This window comes from Centrocercus urophasianus, unplaced genomic scaffold (assembly GCF_019232065.1).
Source record: "Centrocercus urophasianus isolate 14NV4802_14NV808 unplaced genomic scaffold, USGS_Curo_1.0 seq_30, whole genome shotgun sequence".
In the NCBI taxonomy this organism is placed as follows: domain Eukaryota; kingdom Metazoa; phylum Chordata; class Aves; order Galliformes; family Phasianidae; genus Centrocercus; species Centrocercus urophasianus.
Genome location: NW_024884867.1, coordinates 8,051,269 through 8,074,082, shown reverse-complemented (window position 1 = coordinate 8,074,082; position 22,814 = coordinate 8,051,269). Strand labels below are relative to the sequence as shown.

Sequence of the window (22,814 nt, the reverse complement as noted above, 5' to 3'; positions counted from 1 at the left end):
GCAAACCAGTTATAGCAAGCATCATGCATGACAAACTCCCTGCATTTGGTTTATGCCCCTTGAGGTAGCAACCAAATCCTTAAGAAGGGGCAGAACTGATGGTCTGTTACTGGAAAGGAGGATTTTCCTTTGGGTGATCAAGAAAGCAACTGAATTAAGGGCACAAAATACAGGAGCTGGGAACTCACAGCAACTAGGGACTGAGTTTGTAGTAGCAGGGGTCCTAGCAGCAGCACTCCTCCCCCATAAGTACACACAACATTTTTTAGAACAAATGAAATAAAAACTTTCAGGAGAAAGTGACAAAAGCCTCCTCTAAGCAGGACAAGTGATCTCTTGGCTATACTGTATGGATCACTTTAAGAGGCACTTACAGCCCCATCCGTTCTGGACAGCATTTGCTGTTCATCACTACTTACTCAACCTAGCATATGCTGAGGTTAGATTTACCTGTTCATTTACACCACAGTATTTTATCAGCAAAATAGGTGACATCTCTGATCCAAAAATTCCTGGCACAGTCATGTTGGCAAAAGTCTCCATTTCCTGTGAGTGCTGTGCACAACTCCCCTGAAGGCACCCAGTGGCTCAGAGCAGAGCGTGCACTCAGCTGCACAGCATCCAAACATTTCTAGCTGTCTGGATGAAAAAAGCACAGACCTGGCACCAAAGATGTACCACAAGCCTTAGGAGAACACACTGGGAGGACGTCAGGAGCTGCAAGTAAACACTCTCCACGTCTCATGCTACTCATCTACATTAGCTCACAAAGAAAGTCAATTCAAAGACCAGCCTCTCAGCTTCTCTTCCTGACGTTAACATAAGATTTTGTACTCCTGTTGGATTTTGAAAGGGTCATCCCACCTAGCATTACTGTGGCCTGAGACTATTAGTAACACGCTAATCTTCTTACAAAGCTAGCTTTAAAACCCACGTAAGCAACCGGGCTAATGCAGTTACTATAGATAAATTACCAGCTTTAAACAATGTAACTCATTGATGTTTTGTTAAGGATTTTTGTGTGAACACACGGGGAAGATTAGTTTGTTGCACAGCTGACTTGTAAGAGGACAAAGCTGGCTATGGGATAACGGCAGCAGAGTATCTGGAGACCCATAGCACAGATACTTCCAGTTTCATTTGATTCGCTCTGCAGTCGTTGCTATTTGCCAAACAGATGGCCAGAGGGAGTCCACAAGCACTTCCCATTTGGATCTGTGTGACTTGGATTAGCTGTTGTACCTGTCTCCTCCAGCTGTTCAGACATCATGGACGATATTGCAATGCATCTTTTGAACAGAGATGTTTCACTATGCTTCTGTTTCAATTGCGTTTACTATTAAGTGCCATCTCCTTCGTGACAGAAATGGAAGACTAAGAAGAAATCAAACTGATAAAAGTGCTGACATTGCTGCCTGTCCACCCACACTCACCCATCTCCAACTTAAATTGACTACTGCTGTCATGATGCAACCATTAGCTGTACTGATCAAACTAGTGGATATGTTAAGTAATGGAAAGTTAAACTCACAAGAAAAAAAGTAGCTATAATGGTCCTGTGTGATCCAAACAGCTCAAGACTTCAAGTAACTTCATGAGAAAATGGCAACGAAGGGCATCAGAACTTGACAGGCTGAGTAGGAGTTACACAACTGAAATAAAATTAATAGAATATGTCCCTTCCATTTAGAAGCTGATTTTCCAGAAACAGCAAAAGCATGCCCCTTATTATACTTCCATAAGCTATGTGAAGAGTCATACTTTATGCCATACGCTACAAATTTTGGAAGAAATCAGGCCCCTGTAGCTTTTGGCAAACACTGGAGAGCCTCATCTTTGATACCACAAGGGGCTGTAGGACTGAAGCCTTCCCACCCAACACTTCTCTCTCTCTCATGTCAATTTGAGGTTTGGAAAACAGCCAGTAGATGCAGCCTCCAACTATGAAGTCGCATTTCAACTCTCCCGAGGACTGCCAGTATCCTCTGGCATAGGAGAAACACATATGAACAAAGCTGAGACCCAATTTAATGTGTGTGTGTGTGTGTGTGTGTGTGTGTGTGTGTGTAGCTCAATTGCTGTTAAAATCCCCACCAGATTTCTTCCAGGCTGAAGCTCTCCCTAGAAAGGGGCCATCATCCAAGGCAATGCAATCTGTCAGTCGGGAGTCTTGGGTACCAGGGACAGAGAGAGAGGGGGAACTGTGCAGCAGACTGTGTTTGGAGTTGGTGGGAGTTCATCTGACTGGAGACTGGTGAGGAAAAATGTCTCTCAGCAGCCAGAGTAAAGGGGGAGGTCAGGGAAAAAATTAGAATGCAAGATATCACAAGCTTCATATAAAATGAAGGCATTTTGATAAACCCTGTTCTTAAAGGAGCAATCGAAAGGCAAGGCTAAAAAAGAGAAAATGTAAAACCATCACTTCACAAGGAAATCCTAGCAGCTACTATTTAGGAAGAAGTCTGAAAGCAGTTCACCTCACAATCTTGTAGGTACATTCGCTCTGACAGCAAGAAGTGGACAGAAGCAGCACAACCTTTACAAGTGAGCCAACCTGCCTCCCCCCATCCATTTTAAGTTGTCAGGAAGAGCACAAGAGTAATTTATAAGAAATTTCATAGCAGCGTAACATTTGTGAAAGTAGAGCTTCCCATAGTAATTCAAACATGCTAATAGATCACAAGGCTTAAAAGAGTTGAGTCAGAATACATCACACAACTTCAATTTTTCATTGAGTTTTCAATGTATGCTTGCTTTTCTTTTTCTTTGTTTTAATAACTGCAATCCTACTGCATTTTGCACCTCCTCTACTAGAAGTCCAGGCTTCCCATTGGAGTCAACACACGTTTTCTCCTCTGAGAACAGGATGCTGAAGCATACAGTTAAGTCCTACCTTTTATGTGCAAGGAAGCATTGACATTAATGACGAATTGTCAACAGAAACTTGGAATTGCTACCTTCTGCAAGCACATCAGTGATTCCTTTTGATTAAAATAAGCAGAGGTGAGCCAACTGCCAAAACAAATAAGATTCAGAAGTCAGCCAGCCTCCCACTGTGCTAAGCAAAATACACTCATTAGCTAGAAGAAATTGTTGTTGAAGTTATGATAATAGTAGTAATAATCATGCTAATAACGTTGACTACAATTACATTTAAATAGCACATTTTTTCTTCCCCAGCTACAGAGAATACTTCTCCTGTATATTAGAAGAGCTTAAGTTCTATTTGCTCACATGGTTTCACGCAGAGGCCACTGCTCCTCAACAAGATGTCAGATACAAATATGATTATGTTAAAATTGAAACGGAAACGAAATTAGATATTAAATTCTTCATTCAGGCAGATCTTCCTGACTTTGGTGGATGGTTTATACTAGATTAAGGACTTGATTCTATGTAAAACAGCAAGCCCATAGCAGTGATGATTAAATGCTCAGTTATAAGCTCTGTAGAATATTCATAACATACATAAAGCATGAGATACCTTGAGTGTATTTTACAGCCACATTTGTAAATCATATTTATGGGTGCAATAAAATGCATACCCTTCTGGTTTTGAGGATGTAGGCTCAGGTTCAGGTTTATAAAATGCAACAAAACAAACCAAGTAGTTTCATCACTTTGGGTTTGCACCATACATAATTTACAAAGACTTAGGACAGCTGCCAAGTATTGCTCAAACAACGTGTGATTCCAGCAGCCAGATGGATAAGCACACACAAATACCAGGTAGGCGTCAGGGAGCTTCAAGGATACTGCAGGTTTGACTGACAGAACCACAGAGTATGTTAGAGAGTATGCAAAGTGTATACATGGAGCAGATCAACTGCAGATCAAAAACAACGATTAAAAGCAAATGAACTTAGGCCAGCTTCAGTAATGCCTGCATACAAGCTGGTCATAAGAAAAAAGACATTTGTATGGAAAAATGTGTGTGAGTCTTAGGACTGAGAATCTTAGATTACTCCAGAAAACATAATGAGTAACTGAAATCAAGCCAGGGCTCCAACTGCTAAGCCTGGCACTGGGATGACGTGACAAGCTACTGCTCATCAGCTTATTCACTACCACCATTCTGGTGGAAGTCCCTACTCCCAAAAGCACTGATGGCACAAAGTAGTACACATCTGTTCCTCAAGAACTGCAGCTCACAATGCAGTGCATTACCTGGGGCTGTAGGCACTGTAATTGTCAGCTGGCACCACAGCACACAACCTGCCATCCTAATTTCCAGGACTGTCCCAGTGTGACTTTGCTGAACCCGGTGAGTCAAAGCTCAGCGAGATGCAGCCTCCAGCACTTTTGCTTCTATGGAGCACTTATGAAGCAGACCTTAAGAAAGCCATGAATGAGGTATTCCCCTTCCCTCTACAGCACTTAACTTCCAGGCTAATCCAAGTTCCTTCTCTCTAGAAGCATGACATACAAAATTAAGGAAACAGTTCTTTTACTCCTACATTTAGACTGTTTCTATGAAATAGAAATTCATAATCAAGTGTTTATAACTCTGCTCATCTGCTACGTCAAAAAAATTTTATCTCCTCTCCTTTAAAAAAAAAATACTTACCCACAACTCTGTCTCCTATTTTTACTCCCATCTTTCTCATGGCTGCAGCATACAGAGCTACGGCTTGTCTCAGTTCTTCAAAAGTCACTTTCAAGATTTCTTCCTTGCCTTCCTCTGAGGAAAGATTTATTAAAACAACCAGTCACAAAACATACACTACAACCTGGAGTCAGTAGCAAGCAACTAATTACGGAATTAAAAGAATACGAAGCAATTTTAGGAAACCAGTTTCCACTAATATCTGCTCTTCTGGGTTTTCAAGTTCTTCCTTTGCCTTTTGCTTTGATGGGAACCCAGCATTAAGTCATATTCACTCATCAGATGTGAGAAACTTTCTTAAAAATTGGAACGTCCATCTGAAAATGCAAGCTGTCCACCAGAGAGGCATATTCTCAAAGAGCATTCAAAGCAGAGTGCACCTACCAAGGCTACTTTCTAACATGGAAAGAACAGCCTCATTCTCCCTACTTGCTCCACTTTCTCATGAGGTCTAGAAAGAGGTTATAAGGTGTTAATTCTGTTTTATTATGCCAGGTTGCTAATGAGAAAAATCACAGGACTTCCAATATGTCTTTTTTAGAGTATCTGTGTTTGCCAATATACCACAAAGCAAATAAACTAAACTGGACTCCATTCACCTCTGAGAAGGTCTGCAGGAAATTTTTATTCCTATACTGAATGTCAGATGCACGTAAGCAGTTAATAAATCACCCATGAAACAAAACGAACAAGTTAAATGTTAGGAAAGGCAAAGTTTGTCATAAAGCCCTGTAATTCTTTAGCTTGGCTCCTGTAAACCATTTGGCCCATCCTGTTTCCAGTATCAAGCATTTCTCACGACAACACAGATCAAGAGCATAGCAACAAAAATGCACTGTGTGCTGTGGTCCAGCAGGGCTTTGCAGAACAGCTACAGTTATTTCCCTTCAGCAGTGAACAGTGCTTTTAATCTCTTGATTTCTTAGACCTCTGTTCAGGTACATTTAGTCCTACATGGAACAAGAGAGCAAGTGGTACTGGGGAGAAGAACAGAAGGAAACAGAGTGCAGTTTATAAACTGAGCAGCACATCTACGGATTTTGTGTTCCCCTAGAACAACGGGGAAGAGGACTGTGATCTTGACTTCATGACAAATGAAGGCCTAGCAAAGTCATACTTCTGTTCCTGTGCTCTATCAAACCCACAGAGCTCCCACAGGATGGACCCCAGTGATTTCAGGAGCCTGACACAGGTTTTTCCTTAAGCACCACTCTGACCCAGCAGTGATTGGTTAATGAAAAATACTCTGACTTAAGAGATCTTAAGAAGATTAAATACAGCAGGTCATGCAAAGAGGTGCAGGTGCAAGTCTGTCCCTCGCAATGAAGTAAATGCATTCACTCTACTTGGGCACTGACACACTATTCAGTGGGAAAAGAATTTTGCTCCTTTTGGTATCATTCCCTATGATTGAGTTACACAAAGCACAGAGTGAAATTCATCGTTTCCCAACAAGAAACAAGATCTTTATGGACAATGTAAATATATATCAAACTAATAATTCACTGAGTTGCTAATAATTCCACCAATAATTTAAACCACTAGTATTTAATTCTACTTTTTCTAAAATTGCAGCATGTCTAAATTAACATTGAGAACTTCACCAAGGACTCTCCTGAGCTATCAACGTTCCCAGAGCATGTCTTCCCATTTTTTAATGAGCTGTACCCCTGCATTCTGTGGAACTGCCACCTTTACTTCCTTTTCTGCTCACTGAAGCCTGTTTATTACAAGCTTTCATCAAAAGCAGGGCTGCTTTATAAGGCCTATAACTCCTACGAGTTACAAATAAACACCAGAAAGCCCTTAAATCATACTCACTTGCTGCATACAGTGCAATTTTGTCATTGTCTTTGTGCTTCAGAAGATTTTCTGCATAGTTCAGGCGGCTTCCTTTAAACCACTCTGGGACATCTGCAATACTTTTGGACGTGTCAACCACCTGGAGAAAAGCATAAAACAGCCAGAGACAAAACTGTAATATCACTTCATGTTTAAGACCATTCTACAGACATCAGCTAATTCCAAGGAAGAATGATTGCTCCCAGTTTACAGATGGCAAACACTGGAACTGTAATTAAAGGCCTAGAAAAATTAAGGATTTGTCAGCAAAGAAAGCCAATGCCAGAACAAGACTGGGAAGCATTCCTTGCTGACAGCCCCACCTCCAGACCAGCCTTAAATATACAAATGAACCAAAACACCACAGCCAGACTGCAAGATGCATGCAAACTGCTAGAAAGCATGGAAGTACTCCACAGCTTCATTCAGAGAGCAAAAGCTTCAGCAGCCTGCACGAATCACATCACAAACAGCGCTCGCAGTTCTACCATCCTTGATTTGGTGTTTTCCCAAAAGCTGCCCCAATAACCCAGTAACCCTGTGTTAGGAAAGAACACAAAGAATTGAGAAATACAATACACAGAAGTCCCCAGAACATATTCAGCTGAAACAACAACTCCCCCTCGTGCCTTTAATTTAGTCTCAAATATTGAGTTACCTGTCACTAAGCTGCAGGCAAGCATATGCTTTAAAGCAGTGACAAAGAGCCCCTAACAATTACCCAAGAGGGTCTGCAGCTCTCTTCCCTTCACGTCCCACTGTTTAGAAATTCCACTGCCCAACAGCACACATTTTGTGCTCTTTACACTGCAGCTTTATTGCATCTGCTGTTTATTTTATAAGTTGTGCTTTTGAAAGCACAAAATGCTTTCAACAACAAAACAAAACAGAACAAAATTCTGTTCATGCCCCTTCTAAGGGCAGCACCAGAAGTTGCTCGACACAGACAGCCCAGTGCCTCAACAGAAAACACCTACAACCCCATGTCAAACTCAGTCCCTGTGGTACTTCTGCACATGCACAACTCCATCTCCTCAAGGAAGTTTCTGCTGCTTGCTGGTAATATCTCCTATTTATTTAGTCATTCCTAGTTTTAGCATGGATATGAAAAGTTTTTGCAACAGCCCTTTCATTCACACTTCAGAGTCACACAATAAATGCTTCGCAAGCTCTTGGGAACGGGAAGAAATTGTACTCTACAGTATTGCCAGCTGCAATCCTCATTAAATGAGGATCATTAAATTTTGACTCCTACAGCAGGGGCATGAAAGGCCAATTTATGTGGTTAGGCAAACACAGCAAGTGTCAGCTGCACTCCCACATCCAGGTGCTGTTCTGTAACTGCTCTTCACAGCAGTCACCACATCCTTGGCCTCAGCAGTTAAGAATAAGCACTGTATTGCAACACCCCCCCACACCACATTTCTCCCACATGAAATGGTTTGCTTGCCATGCTATCACCATCCCACAGATTATGTTTACCCTAAACAGAGATTACAGCTTTGAGAATATATTTGACCATGATCATGAAAAACTATCATTGCCTTGCACTGTGTACATGGGATATTCTGTATGACCTGAAGAGCTGAGCAGCACACCTCATGAAAAGCAAGAGCAGATACCATCAGAATGCTCAAAGCAACCCTTCCACAGGAAGGTCAGCTGTCAGGAACTTCTCACAGGAGAAAGAACCTAAGTTTAGGCTACATTTCTCACTTTAAAACCAACAGCTACTTGCAATTTGACATAATGGCAGTGCTGCCATGTCGGGATGGCTTCCTATGCTGTGAGCACCTTCGTTCTTGTCAGAAGTTACGTGGATACTTAACTCCTCCACTGAGTTTAAATAAAACATTGGCTGCCTGTGTTATACACAACATTTTATTGTTATTCCAAGAATGACTTACAGAAGTAGGGGCTGTTTCTAGCCAGCAAAACAAGAGTCAACTCTAGTTTGTGAAAACTTTTATTCTCCTCCCAGCGTAACGCTTACTTCCACTGAGCAACAGGGATCCAGCCGTAGGACAAACGAAAGCTCTTAGCTGTCACACAACAGCTCAGTTACTGTGAGCAGCACTTCCTCCTGATATCCACCAGAAATTAAGGGTTACCAGCAAGTCAACTTCAAGGCTTGACTCTAGCTTTGTGCCTTGAAGTCCAGCCTCCTATGCTCACACAGATAAAGATACAAACATACAACAAGCTCCGTATTACACCACGTATATTTGTTTGCAGTACTTGCCTATACAACGAACTTCATCTCTCCCCGTTTAAAGACCCCACATCACAGCAAGCCCCTGCTTGAGAGTTTCCAGGCCACGGGATGCCTGCTCTACAAGAAGTCTAGTTAAAGCTTTCCTAGGCAACCCTATATTTCAGCTTTTCATCCTCAGGAAACGTCCCCTGTTAGGCTACAATTGCCTTTTTCAGTCTTCCTTCCAGCTTGTTGATCATTGGTGGTGCCTTGAGGCACCTACCAGAAAGATGAATCCTGTAAGACAAAAGAACAAGAATTACTCTTCAGTTTGCTCAGAACAAAGGTAAAAGACAGTTCTGAACTGCTTGCTTAGGATAATTCACATTCTCATGGAAGTCTGGAAAATAGCCTTTCTAGCAGCACAGAGGAAGGGAAGGCAGGGTAAGGGATTATATCCCAATTACAATCTGGCTAGATTTTGAACTACTGCTTACAAAGTAAGTTATTAAAATGACTAGTAGAGCATCTACCATCTTCAAACTGCACACTTAGGCTAGCTCTTCAGTTCTAGATTCACTCTAAGGACATTAAGATAGCTGAACACACAGTTTCACAGCAAGAGTTCTGGAGAGAGAATCTCCTGACATCATCTCATGCAGTACAAAAGCTTGCAAAACAGGAAAAGGTAAAGAAACGTACCTGTTTCCACTGCAGATCTGCAAGCACTCCATGTTTTTGGTACAGATGGTCTCCAGGGATTAATAACCAAGTCCAGTTCCTTCCCTAAAAGTCCCAGGAAGGCTCTTCTGCATTAAGCTTTTGAAGTGATTAATCAACCTGGGCCTTCCTCAGATGAGAAGCACAGGCTGGTGCTGATATCCCATACCAGGACTGTAGAAGGATTCCAGCTTTGTCTTCCATTTGCAAGAGGAAGTCTCCTTTGTCTCAAAGCAATGCTGCAGCAAGGTCTGCTATTCCATTTGTGATTGTGTTCAACTGCTATCGTTTCCCCAGAGATATTTCCCCTACATCAGACTGTAGGTAGCTCCAGAACCAGTCCCACAGAACTGGTGGGTAACAGGTACACTTACCAGAAAAGCTGACTCAGAGAATACAAACATGAACTTGGGGGCATGCCAGCATTTCATGATATGCTATCAGCATAGCTTTGATACAGAAATCAGTTTATTGATAGACTCCTTACAATCTGCCAGGACTGCCAGGGTATTCGAGGGCACATAGCCACTAAAGAATGATGTAGGACAACAAAACTTGGGGATTTCACTGTACTAGAATTTATCAGCAACAAAACACCACAATCTACTACGCAAGGAAGTTCTATTTTTCATATTAATGGAAGAAGGTTTCAGCAGCAGTTCAAAAGATCAGCTGTAAAAGTGGTTGATCTCCCCTCTGTGTTGTACTTGATTAGTAACAGCAGCTCACCTCATCGTACAGGCGAGAGCACACGATGTTACTGTACTTCCAGAATTCTGCCCAGAAGTCCGCAAAGGATTCCACTGACCACTGGTACAAGTCGTTGTAGTTGGCTAGAAGTAACAAACGGCTGTTAGTGTTACACAGAATTACAGGAATGTAGACCAACTATACTGAGGAATGCCCTAAATCCAGACAAACTGTATCACTCGTGGCTCAGCTCCCGCCGCAGGTCGCTCTGGGGAGCTGGAACTGCTTCTGACCCACACTGGGCAGCTGCTGGGCTCTGCTCACAGAGGCCACCCCTGCAGCCCCCCACAGCTGAACCCTTGCTACACAAACACAACACATTGTTCAAGGCAAGTGACTCTGGCATCAACAGACATAGTGTGACTTGAACAGATGGCATCATTTCACCTGACTGCTTTACGAGCCATGTGCAACCAGAGAGACAGAGAGGGACCTTTTCCAATAGCTGTGCTACATCACGAATTGGATCCACTCACTGTCTAACAGCACCATATGAAGCAAGAACGCACTATTCCTCAACAGTGAAGGGTGAGGGATAGAATCATTTTCACACTAAAACAGTATTAATACCTCTTGTGATAAAACAAGTTCACTGGCCAGCCATGACAACTGTGAGGGGGTATTAAGAACATGGCAATGAGCAGCTGAAGTTTCACACAACAAACAGAGGAAGTAACCTGAGGAATCCACACAAAAATTCCAGTACAACAATTCAAACTGAAACTCAGAACTGTAGTATTCAACAAATCAAAATGCAGTGTGTAAAGCAGTTTTGGGTATGAATAGCTGAAGCAAATTCCTCATTCCTCAATTTAGGTTGCTTGAGGATGTCATGTCCATGCTGCCTGAAGCTGTGCCAGTAGCCAAGTTACACAGAGTATCTGCTATCAGTAGAGGTAGTAACAGTTTCCTACCCTGCCAACTGTTTCCAATTTGACACTTTCAACTAAATCAATAGGAGTTATTTTCTCTAATTCTCTTTGCCTTGTCAGCCTGTTGTCTGCCTGATTAGAAGTCACCTTTGTCTTCCTTCGACAAGGAAAACGTCTTTCAGCCCCATAAGAGAACATCTGAGCCATCTCTACAGCACTATTCACACAATTTTTGCTGTTTCCCTACCAGCCCGCCACTTTCACATCATCTTTATCAGTGGAAGATTACTCAGATACTACCGATATAGCAGAAAGTCAAACTTGACACGGTGAAAGCAAAGAATGTCCCTTCCTCAGTGCCCCACTACTACCCATATGTTGCCACCAGCTCAGCCTCCAGTTCTGTTTTCTTACAGGAAGAACTTCCACCCAAGTTAATCTTTGATATACTACTCAACGTCCATAAGTTGATATGAGGACAGGTTTGACTAAACTCACCCCCCTCCTTCCCTTCGAAAGGAAATTGCAGCACGTGCCCCAAACCATTCAGTAAGTGCTACAAACACCACCACCATCCATCTGTTTTTTTCTAACACGATTAGCTTGCTCTGTCTTGTCTGTGCAGTTTGTCCCCAGATGAGCTTTGGCACACAAGTCCTTCAGGGCCCAGACCTGTTACTCAGCAATTAAACGTTGCATTTCATTGCTATGTTTCAGGGATGGACAGAACTGTGCTGTTTAAAGGGCTCTATTGCCTTTGGCTGTCCACAGCGAGGCCACATCTTGATATTACATAAAGAATCCATTCTTAGTTGCCGAATAGCGTGCAGACCAGTGAATATCAGTTCGTATCTAATGGAAGTTGACAAAGGTTCCTATACAGAGGAATCCGTTTTGAAGTGGTAGCTGCATTGAAATGAAGTGAAAAATTCTAGCTCTTTTGACTAGAAATCTGCACGGCCCACTTGAAACTGCACTTGATCTCGACCATCCGAATAGCAGTTGTGACATCCTGACTCAAGGCTTGGCTGAAATCCTGCAATAACTTCTTTCCAACATAGCCAAAGATTTGGGCACTGCGTTTACAACAACAAAACTTTAACCTAGTGTGCCTGGACGTAAAGTTCCTTATCAACAATAATAAATAATAAAGTTCCTTATAAAGCCTTAAGATGGCTTTTCAGAAGGGAATTGATTGCTGGACTACATGCTCCAGAACAGTGTATATACTGCAGACACTCATATGGACAGATGAACCAGTGAGGCCACTTGCCAGAACTGCTCCCTCCATCCCTCATCCCCTGGTAGAGGGATAGGAACTGAAAAGCTACACAAGCAGCCTGGTGCCTAAACACTGAGGGTGGCCAGACTGCATCAAGCAAGGCAGTCACAGCTATGAGCTCAACCCCTGTCCCAAACACGGTTCACACCACAGATGTACCCCGAAGCCCCGCTGGTTCCTGAGACCTTCAGCACTGCTCACAGCCTGCACTCAATAGAGCTGACACAACTTGGGTTTGGAAAACCCCTCTGGAGGCCTCACCGCCCACCCAAAGCGGTGCTAAACTCAAAGCTGGTGGATCGAATCAGAGGAGCACACGCCAAGGCACAGCCACACGGCTGAATGGGCACGAAGCAGAGCTAGAAGAGCTCGTGCAGCCATACAGCAGTAACCTCACCTCCACCACTGAGCCAACATCACATCTCCCTCCCCTGACCTCACAGAGGCTACAAACGACGACGCTCCCTACATAAACAAAAAGAAAGCAAACACAGCCTTCACTCCCGCTCCCAGCTCAGCACACCGGATCTCAACACACCCCCCCAGCACCCCTTGGGGACCCCCCGCCCTGCGTCGCCCCGCGATGCCCGCAGGTACCGCACAGCTCCGTTCGCACGCTCTGCCGCCGCCCAGCTCCGCTCCAGCCGCGATGCAGCACCCGAGGCCCACGCGCGAGGCTGCGGCACAGCATCACGCCCGCAGCCGGCACCGCCCGAGGGGATGCGCGGCCCTACGATGCCCCTCGAGCCGCCCCGCCCGTTCTCCCGTCTCGCTCACCCAGGCGGAGCCCACAGCTGCCGGCCACGGCGGCGCGGAACCGATCCATGTGGGTGTTCCGCTTGCTGTCAGGCTCCCACATCACTTGCGACTCCATGATCTCAGGCTCGCGGGACATGGCGGCGCAGAACGGAGGCGCGCGTGAAGAACCGTCACCGCTCTCGCAAAGCCGCCGCACAGCAACGGTCCCCCCGCGGCTCTCAGCGCGCACTGCGCGGCCCTGTGCGGGGCGCTGCGCTTTAAGGGTCGCTTCACCGCCCGTCGCGGTAACCTTCCGCGGAGCCGAAGGAGTGCGCCCCGCCCGTCAGAGCGTGTCCTTCCACTGCACCGCTTGCCGTCCGCGGGCTCGGCGCGGCAGCTCGGCTGCTTCTCGTCTCTTGATAGCCGTGAACTGGCAGACGTAGCCCAGAGCAGGACAGCGGCGTGTAACGCGCTGCCAAGTAAATCTGGCAGGCCTGGGAAAACACGGGATTGCGGCAATCGCACGGCCCCGTGCCCTCCGGCTCGGCGCTGGGGTCACTCAGGTGTGAAGCGCGCGGTCGCAGCCCGGGGCGGGGAGAAGAGCGGTCGCTGTCCCCGTGCCCTGCGCGTGGCCGCCCAGCCGCTCCCCTCGTGCGCTGAGGTGTGACATTTTGGGGCAGCCCCTCCGAGAGCCTCGCCCGACGCTCCCAGCCCGCCTGTCACATTCAGCTCGGGCACAGACCGACGCAAAAGGGGGCGATTCCCGCTTTCGCCCCGCTTGCCCTGCACACCCTTCCCCCTCCGGCCGCCGCCCCTCAGGCGGCCCCGCGCTGCGGACGGATCCGCGCGGCGCACGGCGTTACGACGCCGCCACGAGCGATTGGCCGGCGCGCGCCTGGCCCCACATCAGCCCAGAGCCCGCTCTCCTCACGGCTAGGCTGAGCGGGGAAGAGCTGACATGGCGAGGAACCAATCAGCGCGGACATTTTGCAAGCCGTCGTCTCTGCCGACCAATGAGCTGACGCATCGGAAGGAGGTGTGCCCAATCCGGGGGGAGCTCTTATTCTCAGCGGAGGGTGGAGGGTTGGGTGCTGAGGGGTGCTGGTTGTAGTCGTTTTCAAAGCAAGTTTGCATCCAAAAAGAAAACGTGGGGCCAAATGACCCGAGGAGGGACACAAAAATTCTCCTCCCTGAGGTCAAAAAAGCCCGGTTTAAAGCAGGCTGCTCCAGTGGGAGGAGGAAGGAGCAGGTGGGGTTTGTGATAGAAGTCGAGCTTTAGGAACACCTGGCGCCCTTCTCATGTATGAACAGCAGTTGCGCTGCTGCATCCTCGCTTTGGATCTGTCTCCCTGTACCTCACTGTTATTCCTCTTTTTCCTTATCCAAATAAAACATTTTTTCATCTTTCAAAAGTGACTTCAGAGGAGTGAGGACAAAAGGGAGAACGAAACCTTTCACAGCAAAAGGAGCTCAAGGAGGAATGCAGTGAGTGCTAATGATTCAGAAGCTAGATGAGAATAGTTAGGGGGAAAATAACCCAAATGAGGTTAACTGGAATTCACAATTTACAAATCTTTTCTTACCCTGGCTTTATACCTAATAGTGGTAATAATCGGCTACAAATTAAATCACGGTTTGCGCTCTAGATTAGATTGAGAACCCTTCAAAGGACATTGCAGGAGTTATTAAGAGGAATGGTGATGATACTGCCTCATTTGTGGCACAACTAACCTGCAGCCAGCCTGTTAAATTGAAACAAGGGATACAATCACTGTGAGCTAACAGTTTTGTAATTATACCTCAGGGCGCTCTGTGCTCAGGATTGATCGTGAGCCACTGATCCAACAGCTGCATTAAGAAACTGTGCTCCAAATCCCCATATTCGGAGTAGCCACCAGCTGGTTAATTGGGCTGTAGGAGGGTGAGAATCTTGAGGCACAGCTGGCATTCTTGGGCTCAGCTGCCCTTGAGTGGTGCCTGAGGTAAGGGCAGCCAGAACAAAAAGCAAAAGCATCTGCAGAAAGTAGGAAGACAAAAAAAAAGAAAAGAAGCAGTGAAGCACAGCAAGAAAAGCCTCATAGAGGTAACAGCAGAACGTGAATAAAAAAGGGCACAGAAGGAGGTTGTATATAATAAGTTATGGCAAAGTGAGCTGTGAGATGAAGTAAAGGCAGAAAAAGAAGGGTTGGGGAGGTTAAGGACTGGTTCACATCAACGCCACTCAGCTCTCTTAAAGGCTTTGCCCATTATTTTTCAATGTAAGAATGATTTTAAAAAGAGAGAACCTTGTGACACGGTAATAGTTTGACATTGCAAAGACCCCAATTTATTCCCAAAGCTGTTAAGAATGTTGTTAGACCTCTCTGAATAAGAAAACACGTGCAGTCTCCAGATCAGGAAGCACAAGTGCTGGCGTGCTGCTCACACTGTTCATCCTCAGGGGAAGATCCTTCTAGAAGCCTCACAGTTGTCCTAATAAAAAGTTCAACGTGGTTAAAGAAAAATGAGATCAATATTTCATGCCATGAGGCAATGTATTCTTTGAGCAGACATGATTTCATTTATTTAAACAAGAGAAAGGTGAAATATTGTGTAATTTCGTAACAGCTGCGATAAGGTGAGGTGAATTTACCTAAAATAGGCTCATTGAGACAGATCTGGAAATCTGTGATGTGCCAGGGGTGGTTCCCAAATTAACCTGACCTCTTGTGAAGGACAGCCACGATCACAGCTTCCAAAGACAGCCTCTAAAATTGGCCCACAGGCATCTGCAAAGAGCGGACGGAAGGAAACAACAAACATTTTGCAGAATGGATTTTGGGGGAAAACTCCCAATGAAAATTCACACAGGGAAATAGGAACTGTCCCAGATCCTCAGCATCAAGACCTGCTGGACCAGAAACAGCACAAAGAGATCCAGAAGAAGCCATGCCAGCTGAGAGGAAATCGAGCAATTGTAACTGGCACAGAAAACAGCATTTGTGACATTTAATTAAATTGCAGAAATGTTTTGCTAATGCGAAATTTTTACATGGAGGAAATGCCCCCAGAGTGGATGCTGTATGCTGGGAATCAATGCATGACACCAAGGGCAGATAACCAGAGACCCCCTGACAACCTCAAAGTAACTGTTATCCACTGCCAACTCATTTTGGAGAGCATGACACAGATATCAGCGTATGTACAGGTATGACCAGGTCCAGGATTAAAACAGAATGAAAGCAGCTTTTATAAAAATATAAAGAATCAATGTCCTACTGAAATCACGTGGGAGCCTAAGTGCCTCCCTGGGTCTGAGCCCAGCGCCTTCAGGGCCAAATATAAATAAAGGCTGAAAGGCCTGAGCTAAATGTGAAAATAAGCATTTTGGCCAGACTAAAAGGCAATAAGAAAAATATCTATAATCTAAATGTCTGCTTGACTACTTTGTAACAAGATTTCGGCCCAGCCACGAGTTTAAGCATCAAGGACATGGTTCCAGTATCAGAAAGAGATACGAAAACCTGAGCCACAGGCGGCCCTGAGGCTGTAGAGCTCCCCTGGAAGGGGCAGACAGGAGCAGTTTTCTCTATGGGGGAGTGCAGTTATCAGAGCAGAGATCCCCAGCGAATGCTGTACACGCACGGTCACCTCCCCAAACACAACCGCAACTCCTCGCCGTGCTCACGTCCCGGCTAGGTTTCGCTACCCAGAAGCAGCAGGTAACGCTTCCCAACTCGCACTGCTGCGCTTTTTTTGCCCCGGTCGCTGGGAAGGACCAACGTGAAACCGATCCGATGGAGCCGCACCGCCCCGGCTGCCCGCGCCCCGCCTCAAGGACGGCGGCGGACCTCGCGGCGCGGCCTGAAGGCGGCGCTGTAACCGCGGCGCAGCGTGCAGCGCGGGCGGCCATGGCGGCGGGTCGGCTGCCGGCGGTGCTGCTGCTCCTCGCCCTGCTGCTGGGCGGCACGGCGGGGCCCGGCGCTCGGGCGGCGCGGAGCCGCGGCGCCGAGAAGCAGAACAGCTTCCGCCGAGCCGCCAGCGGCCTCTACCAGGGCGTCAGCGGCCTGTTCGGGGAGGACAACGTGCGGGCCCTGCAGAAGGTGAGGCCGCTCTTCCCGCTCGTACGCGCGCACCCGCGCTGCCTCCCCTTCCCCGGCTGTCCGAGGGCCGCGCGTCGCACGGCGAGAGGCCGCAAGGAGCGAAGCCCGGTGCCGGGCTCGGCCGAGCGGCGGGAGCCGGGCTTTGGGGAGGGGAGGCGCGCGGCGAGCCGCGGCGCGACGGCGGCGAGGAGGCGTCCGGTTAAAGCCGTTCCGGGTGGCGGAGGCTGGCGGCTGTCCGCAGGAGCCCTCCGGCCGGGATGCGGAGCGTGCTGCGCTTTGTGGGTGCGCTGGGGAAGGAAGCGGTGCTGAGCCCTGGCGTGCCCCGGCGCATCTCGGTTGCTCGATGAAAACGCGATTCTCTGGCATGCTCTACCGTATCCGTCGTGTTTTCTTTAAGCCTCTAAACGATGCACAGCGAACGAAGTGCATTTTTGAAGTCTGTTAACCTGCAAGTTTGCGTGCTAAAACACGTTAATAAGAGAAACTGTGCCGACTAAGTTTGTGATTATAGAATCACAGAGTGGCCGGGGTTGGAAGGGACCTCAAGGATCACAAGTCTCCAACCCCCCGCCACGGGCAGGGCCACCAACCTCCCCATTTAATACCAGCCCAGGCTGCCCAGGGCTCCATCCAGCCTGGCCTTGAACACCTCCAGGGATGGACGGGGCATCCACAGCCTCCCTGGGCAGCTGTTCCAGCACCTCACCACCCTCATAGGAAAGAAATTCCCCTGACATCCAACCTAAGTCTCCCCTCCCTCAACTTAAAACCATTTCCCCTTGTCCTGCTGTTATCTACCCTTTCAAAGAGTTGACTCCCCTCCTGTTTGTAGGCTCCCTTTAGATACTGAAAGGCTGTAATGAGGTCACCCCACAGCCTTCTTTGCTCCAAGCTGAACAAGCCCAGCTCCCTCAGCCTGTCTTTGTAAATAAGGTGATGCAGCCCTCTGATCATCTTTGGGGCCCGGGACAGCCTGAGCTGGAGGGTGGTGGCCCTGCCTAGGGCAAAGGCTGGGACTGGGTGCTCTTAAGGTCCCTTCCAACACAAGTCCTTCCGTGGTTCTCTAGTTCAATTTTTTTCCTTGGGTCTTCAAAATATTCTGCAGTTTCTGCTGCATGACTTACAGTTCTGCTCATGACTAGTAAGTTGCAATAATTGAGGGGTTTTATTATTCTTTCTTAATTTTCAATTTTATTTCTCAGTTTTTCTCAAGGTTGACAGAGAGGTTTGTGAATGGGGTGGATGTATTAATGGACACGTTCTGGAGAATATGGACTGATTTGTTAGATGTTCTTGGAATTGATGGTAAGTGTGATGATGCCATTTAACCCCTGAGCTGTATCAATCCGTGTCATTGCACACAAACATAGGCTGAGTGGGAAACTAACTGTGTTGTATCATGCTACATAGAACATTCACCAGTGGTATCTCTGCCTACTTCACGTGATTTTGACTGTGCTATCGTGGCCTCCAAACCAGAAGCTTAAACCCAACTGTTGTGTTTTGGTGTGAGTGCTTGTAGGATGGCTGTGATAGGGTGACGGGTCACGGTCAGCTCTTTGGTGTCATCATTGAATGGATGCAAATGGTCTGGAACAGTGCATGGAAATGAAGGAGAGGTGCAGAATCTTCTTTAAGAGCATTAATTAAATTGCACCATTAGAGCTGGGCCAGTGATCAGAGAAAGGTCCATCCAGAAATGGGTAACTGAAGCTGTGCTTTCCGCCGTTCTCTCTTGTGTGTGCGCTCGTTAACACGCTGTATGTTTCCCTTTGTTTTTCAGCCTCCAACTTGACTCACTATTTCAGCCCAGCAGCAATTGCCAACAACCCAACCCGGGCTGTTCTGCTCATCGGTGCCATCTTACTCGCCTATTGGTTTTTGTCTCTCTTCCTCGGATTCTTCTTCTATCTGCTGCACATGATCTTCGGCCGTTTTTTCTGGATTGCGAGGGTTGCCCTCTTCACCCTCTCGTGCATTTACATCCTGCAGAAGTACGAAGGCGACCCGGAACACGCGGTGCTGCCTCTCTGCTTCGTGGTGGCTGTCTACTTCATGACGGGGCCGGTGGGATTTTACTGGAGGAGAAACAGCAACAGCAGCCTGGAGGAGAAGATGGACCACCTCGACAGTCAGATCAGACTGCTGAACATACGTCTGTCCAGGGTGATTGAGAACCTGGACAGAGGCGGTGACCAATGACCCCACCCCCATAGACCACCGTACACCAGCTCTAGAAAGTTCCTAAGCACTGTCTCATTTGAAGTTACAAAGCAACAAAACATCACATGGTAAAAAGTGTGCAGAGTTATAACTTTTCATCATGTGTAAGACTAATTGATCTAGATTACACACTCAGCCATTATACTTGTAGGAAAGAGAATTAAGCCGTATATTCAGAGTTTTATCCAGTACTAGAATTTTATCAGTAGAGAAACGCTTACTTTTACAAGCATTTAAAAACATCTTTTGTAAATTTTTTATAAAAGCAAATCGAGTAGTCTTTAAAATACTGAAATTCAGCTAAACATATGCAAATTTGACACACAAAGTTAAAATCTAAAGCTACCGAACACTTCTGTTGAGAGGTAACTGCTGTGGGTCCACCCTTTGCTGTTGTTGTTTGTTTGTGCAAAGTCTCAAATGGTTTTCTCTTACTGTTGGCTTATTTCATTGCCTTGAAGTTGTATTTCATAGAATATAAAGTAATTTTCTGGTATCCAGGCCATAAAATTCACGCCCTAGATTTTAATAGGAGGCAGAGAATAAGGGAGAAGGATGATTTATTAAGTTTCAGGTCCTTAAACGCCAGTCCCACATAAGGAATTGAGAAGTGCACGTGTGGCTTTATTTCATTGCTTTTCCTATCAGGAACTTAGATTTTGACATCCGAAAGGAAATCCGATTTAATTGATTGACACAAGAGGAAAAGATGTGGCGTGGCAATCTGTAATTCCTATCTGACCTTCATAGTGAAGTGTATTTCAAGCATCAGTGCGTAGGATGGAATAATGCAGTTTTTAATCTTGGGACCCATTTACACAAAAGAAGTCAGCGGTTAAACCACTTGCAAGTGCATCGTTGCTGAAAGCTTTCTCAGGACCAATAAGTGGCAATAAATTACCTGCAGGAGGATCTGGATTTCTTTTCTAAAATTGTTTTGTAGGCGCTTTTATCCTGAAGTCTGTGTCCTCAACATATTGGGCTTTGGGGAAGCGAGTCTCCTCGTGGAAAGGTGTGCTAAACAAAGCCACGTAGGATCTTGGAGCAGCTGTATTTTGAAGGATTTATGTGTTTGTAACCTTGTGATTAAGTAGCTTGGTAGGTGAGCACTGGTTTTGTACAGTTTGAGATGTGCTGAAACAAAGGTGACCTCAGGGAGGGAAGTCGGTCAGAGGTTTGTAACCGATGGCGCTGAGTGCTGAGCACAGTGACAGTGCCAGCATTGGTAAAAATGGGCCACAGCTGAGGAACAACGCCTTGCCTGACTTCTGAATGATAGGTTAAGAGAACCCGCAGCAAGAACTGGGTCTGCAGCAGGGACTGGCCTGAAAGCAATGGGAGCAAATCCACGTGGCTGCTGAGCGGGGCCGCGGCTGCCCGGGCAGGGCCTCAGTGTGCTGCTGTACTGAATGTATCGTGGGCTGAATTGTTTTTTTCCTTTATGCTGAACTTTAATGCTCTTCTGAAAAAGCGTATTACTTGCCTAACCTCTTCTGGTCTGTCTGTGGCATTTACATGAATGGCTCTTTTACAATCCATTCTTATGGCCTTCGTGTCAACCTGCAGTCGCTGAAGTTGGACGTGGTTGGAGTTGATATGCAGTTGGCACTGTTGTAACGCAATTTAATTTTTTTATTGCATCTGCAGTTTCCTCTGAGTCTCATTTTTCAAGAAATACATGGTTAGAGTTGCAAAGAAGCCGCTTTTTTGCAACTTAAAATCCTTCCCATAAACAGATAAGCTCTATGGAGACAAATAATCTGCCTTGCAAAGCTGAGCATTGGAATGACGGTGTATTCATTTGTTACAGCTCATTTTCTGTAGTATTGCAGAGTCTTCCCTGTAAGCTCTGGTTTTGCTGCTGTTGTGCACAGAGGACTGAGCTAAGCACCACCGTGGACATTAGGAATTGGTTAGCAAAGGTGGTCACGTCTCTTAGTTTTGCTAAATCTGAGGCCTGAGGACCAAAGTCTGCAAACCTTACTCCATTGCCTTCAGTAGGACTATGTGCATGAGTCAGATTTGCATAGATTGTATTTTACATAATCCATATTTAATGTTGAAGTTAAAAATGCTGAATCGTTTATATATTAAGAGCTGTCTATTATAAAGATTTCTTTACAAATACTATATGAAACTTAATTTGGATTATAGTTTCTCCCTGTGTCTCTAATCGTTTATTTTAGTTTTGTAAAAATCAGCCCTCCTGTATTAATTCTCTTAGTTTTGATCGCCCTGCTGCTTGGAAAAAGTATTTTTGTATTTACTTGCATCCCATGTATAGCAAAATGTTATGTGAAGAGCAGTATATATAAAATTGGATATTTTTAATCAGTATTTTTCCCAGCACTCAGTTTTCACGTTAGTCCAATTCAGAAGTAATCATTTTTTTTAAAGCACAATCTAATCTTCAATATATATACTTTAAAAATGCTCTGTATTTTTAAACATGCACTGTAGTGAAAATGCTTTTGAGATATGAATGTGATATTTAACCTCTTTCAACTTACTTTTGTAAATACCTTTTACAGATACTTTCCATTCCAAGTCATGTAGTTGACCCACCAAGTGTTGGCTCTGATTCGTAGACCTCGTTCAGTGACTGGTTGCACTGCTTTGCTATTGCCATGAGTGTGAGCATCTCGGTTAGGCGTGCAGCTACGGGCTGTGGGCACAGCAGAGCCCTGCACGCCTGCCTGTGGTGGTGGCACAAGGAGAGCCCCGATCCCACAGCTGCCAGCCTGGCTGTAACACAGCACACAGCACCGGCTGTGGGCTCCACGCCGCCTGGTACCAAATTCCAGGGCGGGTCTTCAGCGTTCTGAGCTCCGTGCTTCGAGGCCCGATGTTTGAAACTACCGTTGTGTTCTCAGTGCATTGGCATTTCTGTTCAAATGACGCTTGTAGGGATTTCCTTGCAGGTAGGCACCTCACCTGTAGATAACCGACCCGTCGCGTATGGACTGTAACGCTTCTCCAAGTGCTGTTGGGTGTCGGAGTGCCTTGTGTGCCCTGCTGTGGCTCAGTGCTGTGTTAGTGCGTCCTCCAACTCGTGGCTCGCTTTTAAGATGTGTTGCGTAGTGAATGTGGAACATAGACCAGTGTGTAACCGTAGCTCTTGGTGGTGTAGAAGTTTAGGTGTGATTTGCTCACGTACCGATCTGTATTTGGCAGCTAATGACGTGAATGACCACGAGTTCTCTTTGTCTGGGCTGGAAAACAAAAGGTTTTGTTGTATCCGCATGTATTTTAAACTTTTGGATAATTCCACCCAACTGTGATGACAGCACATTAAAAGTTGATCTTTTCTTTTTAACTGGAGTGGTGTTTGCTGCGGTGGGCCGGGGGGCGGGATGGCTGTCTCAGTGACCCACGGTGCCGAGCGGCGCGCCAAGCGCTGCGGCACCGCCCCCCGCCTGACGGGCCCCGCCCCCTAACCAACAAGCCACGCCCCTTTCCTGTGCTGCGCCTGCGCGTATGCGTCGCCCTTCCTCGCGAGACCGCG

General features: G+C 46.2%; 2 protein-coding genes across 2 annotated transcripts in view; one reads left to right on the top strand and one right to left on the bottom strand.

Moving 5' to 3' along the window:
• The window catches only part of AACS (acetoacetyl-CoA synthetase), a 37,413-nt gene extending 24,170 nt beyond the window's left edge, over nt 1-13,243 (bottom strand). Inside the window, exons 1-4 of the mRNA XM_042828777.1 lie at nt 13,044-13,243; nt 10,092-10,195; nt 6,428-6,548; nt 4,568-4,681 (exon numbers count right to left, since the gene is read on the bottom strand). Of these exons, the coding sequence (XP_042684711.1) occupies nt 4,568-4,681; nt 6,428-6,548; nt 10,092-10,195; nt 13,044-13,161 (457 nt within the window). The 5' untranslated portion in view covers nt 13,162-13,243. The remainder of the gene's footprint in view (nt 1-4,567; nt 4,682-6,427; nt 6,549-10,091; nt 10,196-13,043) is intronic.
• Nucleotides 13,244-16,894: 3,651 nt separating this feature from the next.
• LOC122165853 (BRI3 binding protein) lies at nt 16,895-22,625 on the top strand. Its single transcript, XM_042829219.1, has 3 exons — nt 16,895-17,086; nt 18,289-18,391; nt 18,870-22,625. Exons 1-3 carry the CDS (start codon nt 16,895-16,897, stop codon nt 19,286-19,288), a joined length of 714 nt encoding a protein of 237 aa, XP_042685153.1. The 3' UTR covers nt 19,289-22,625.
• The last annotated feature ends 189 nt before the right edge of the window (nt 22,626-22,814 follow it).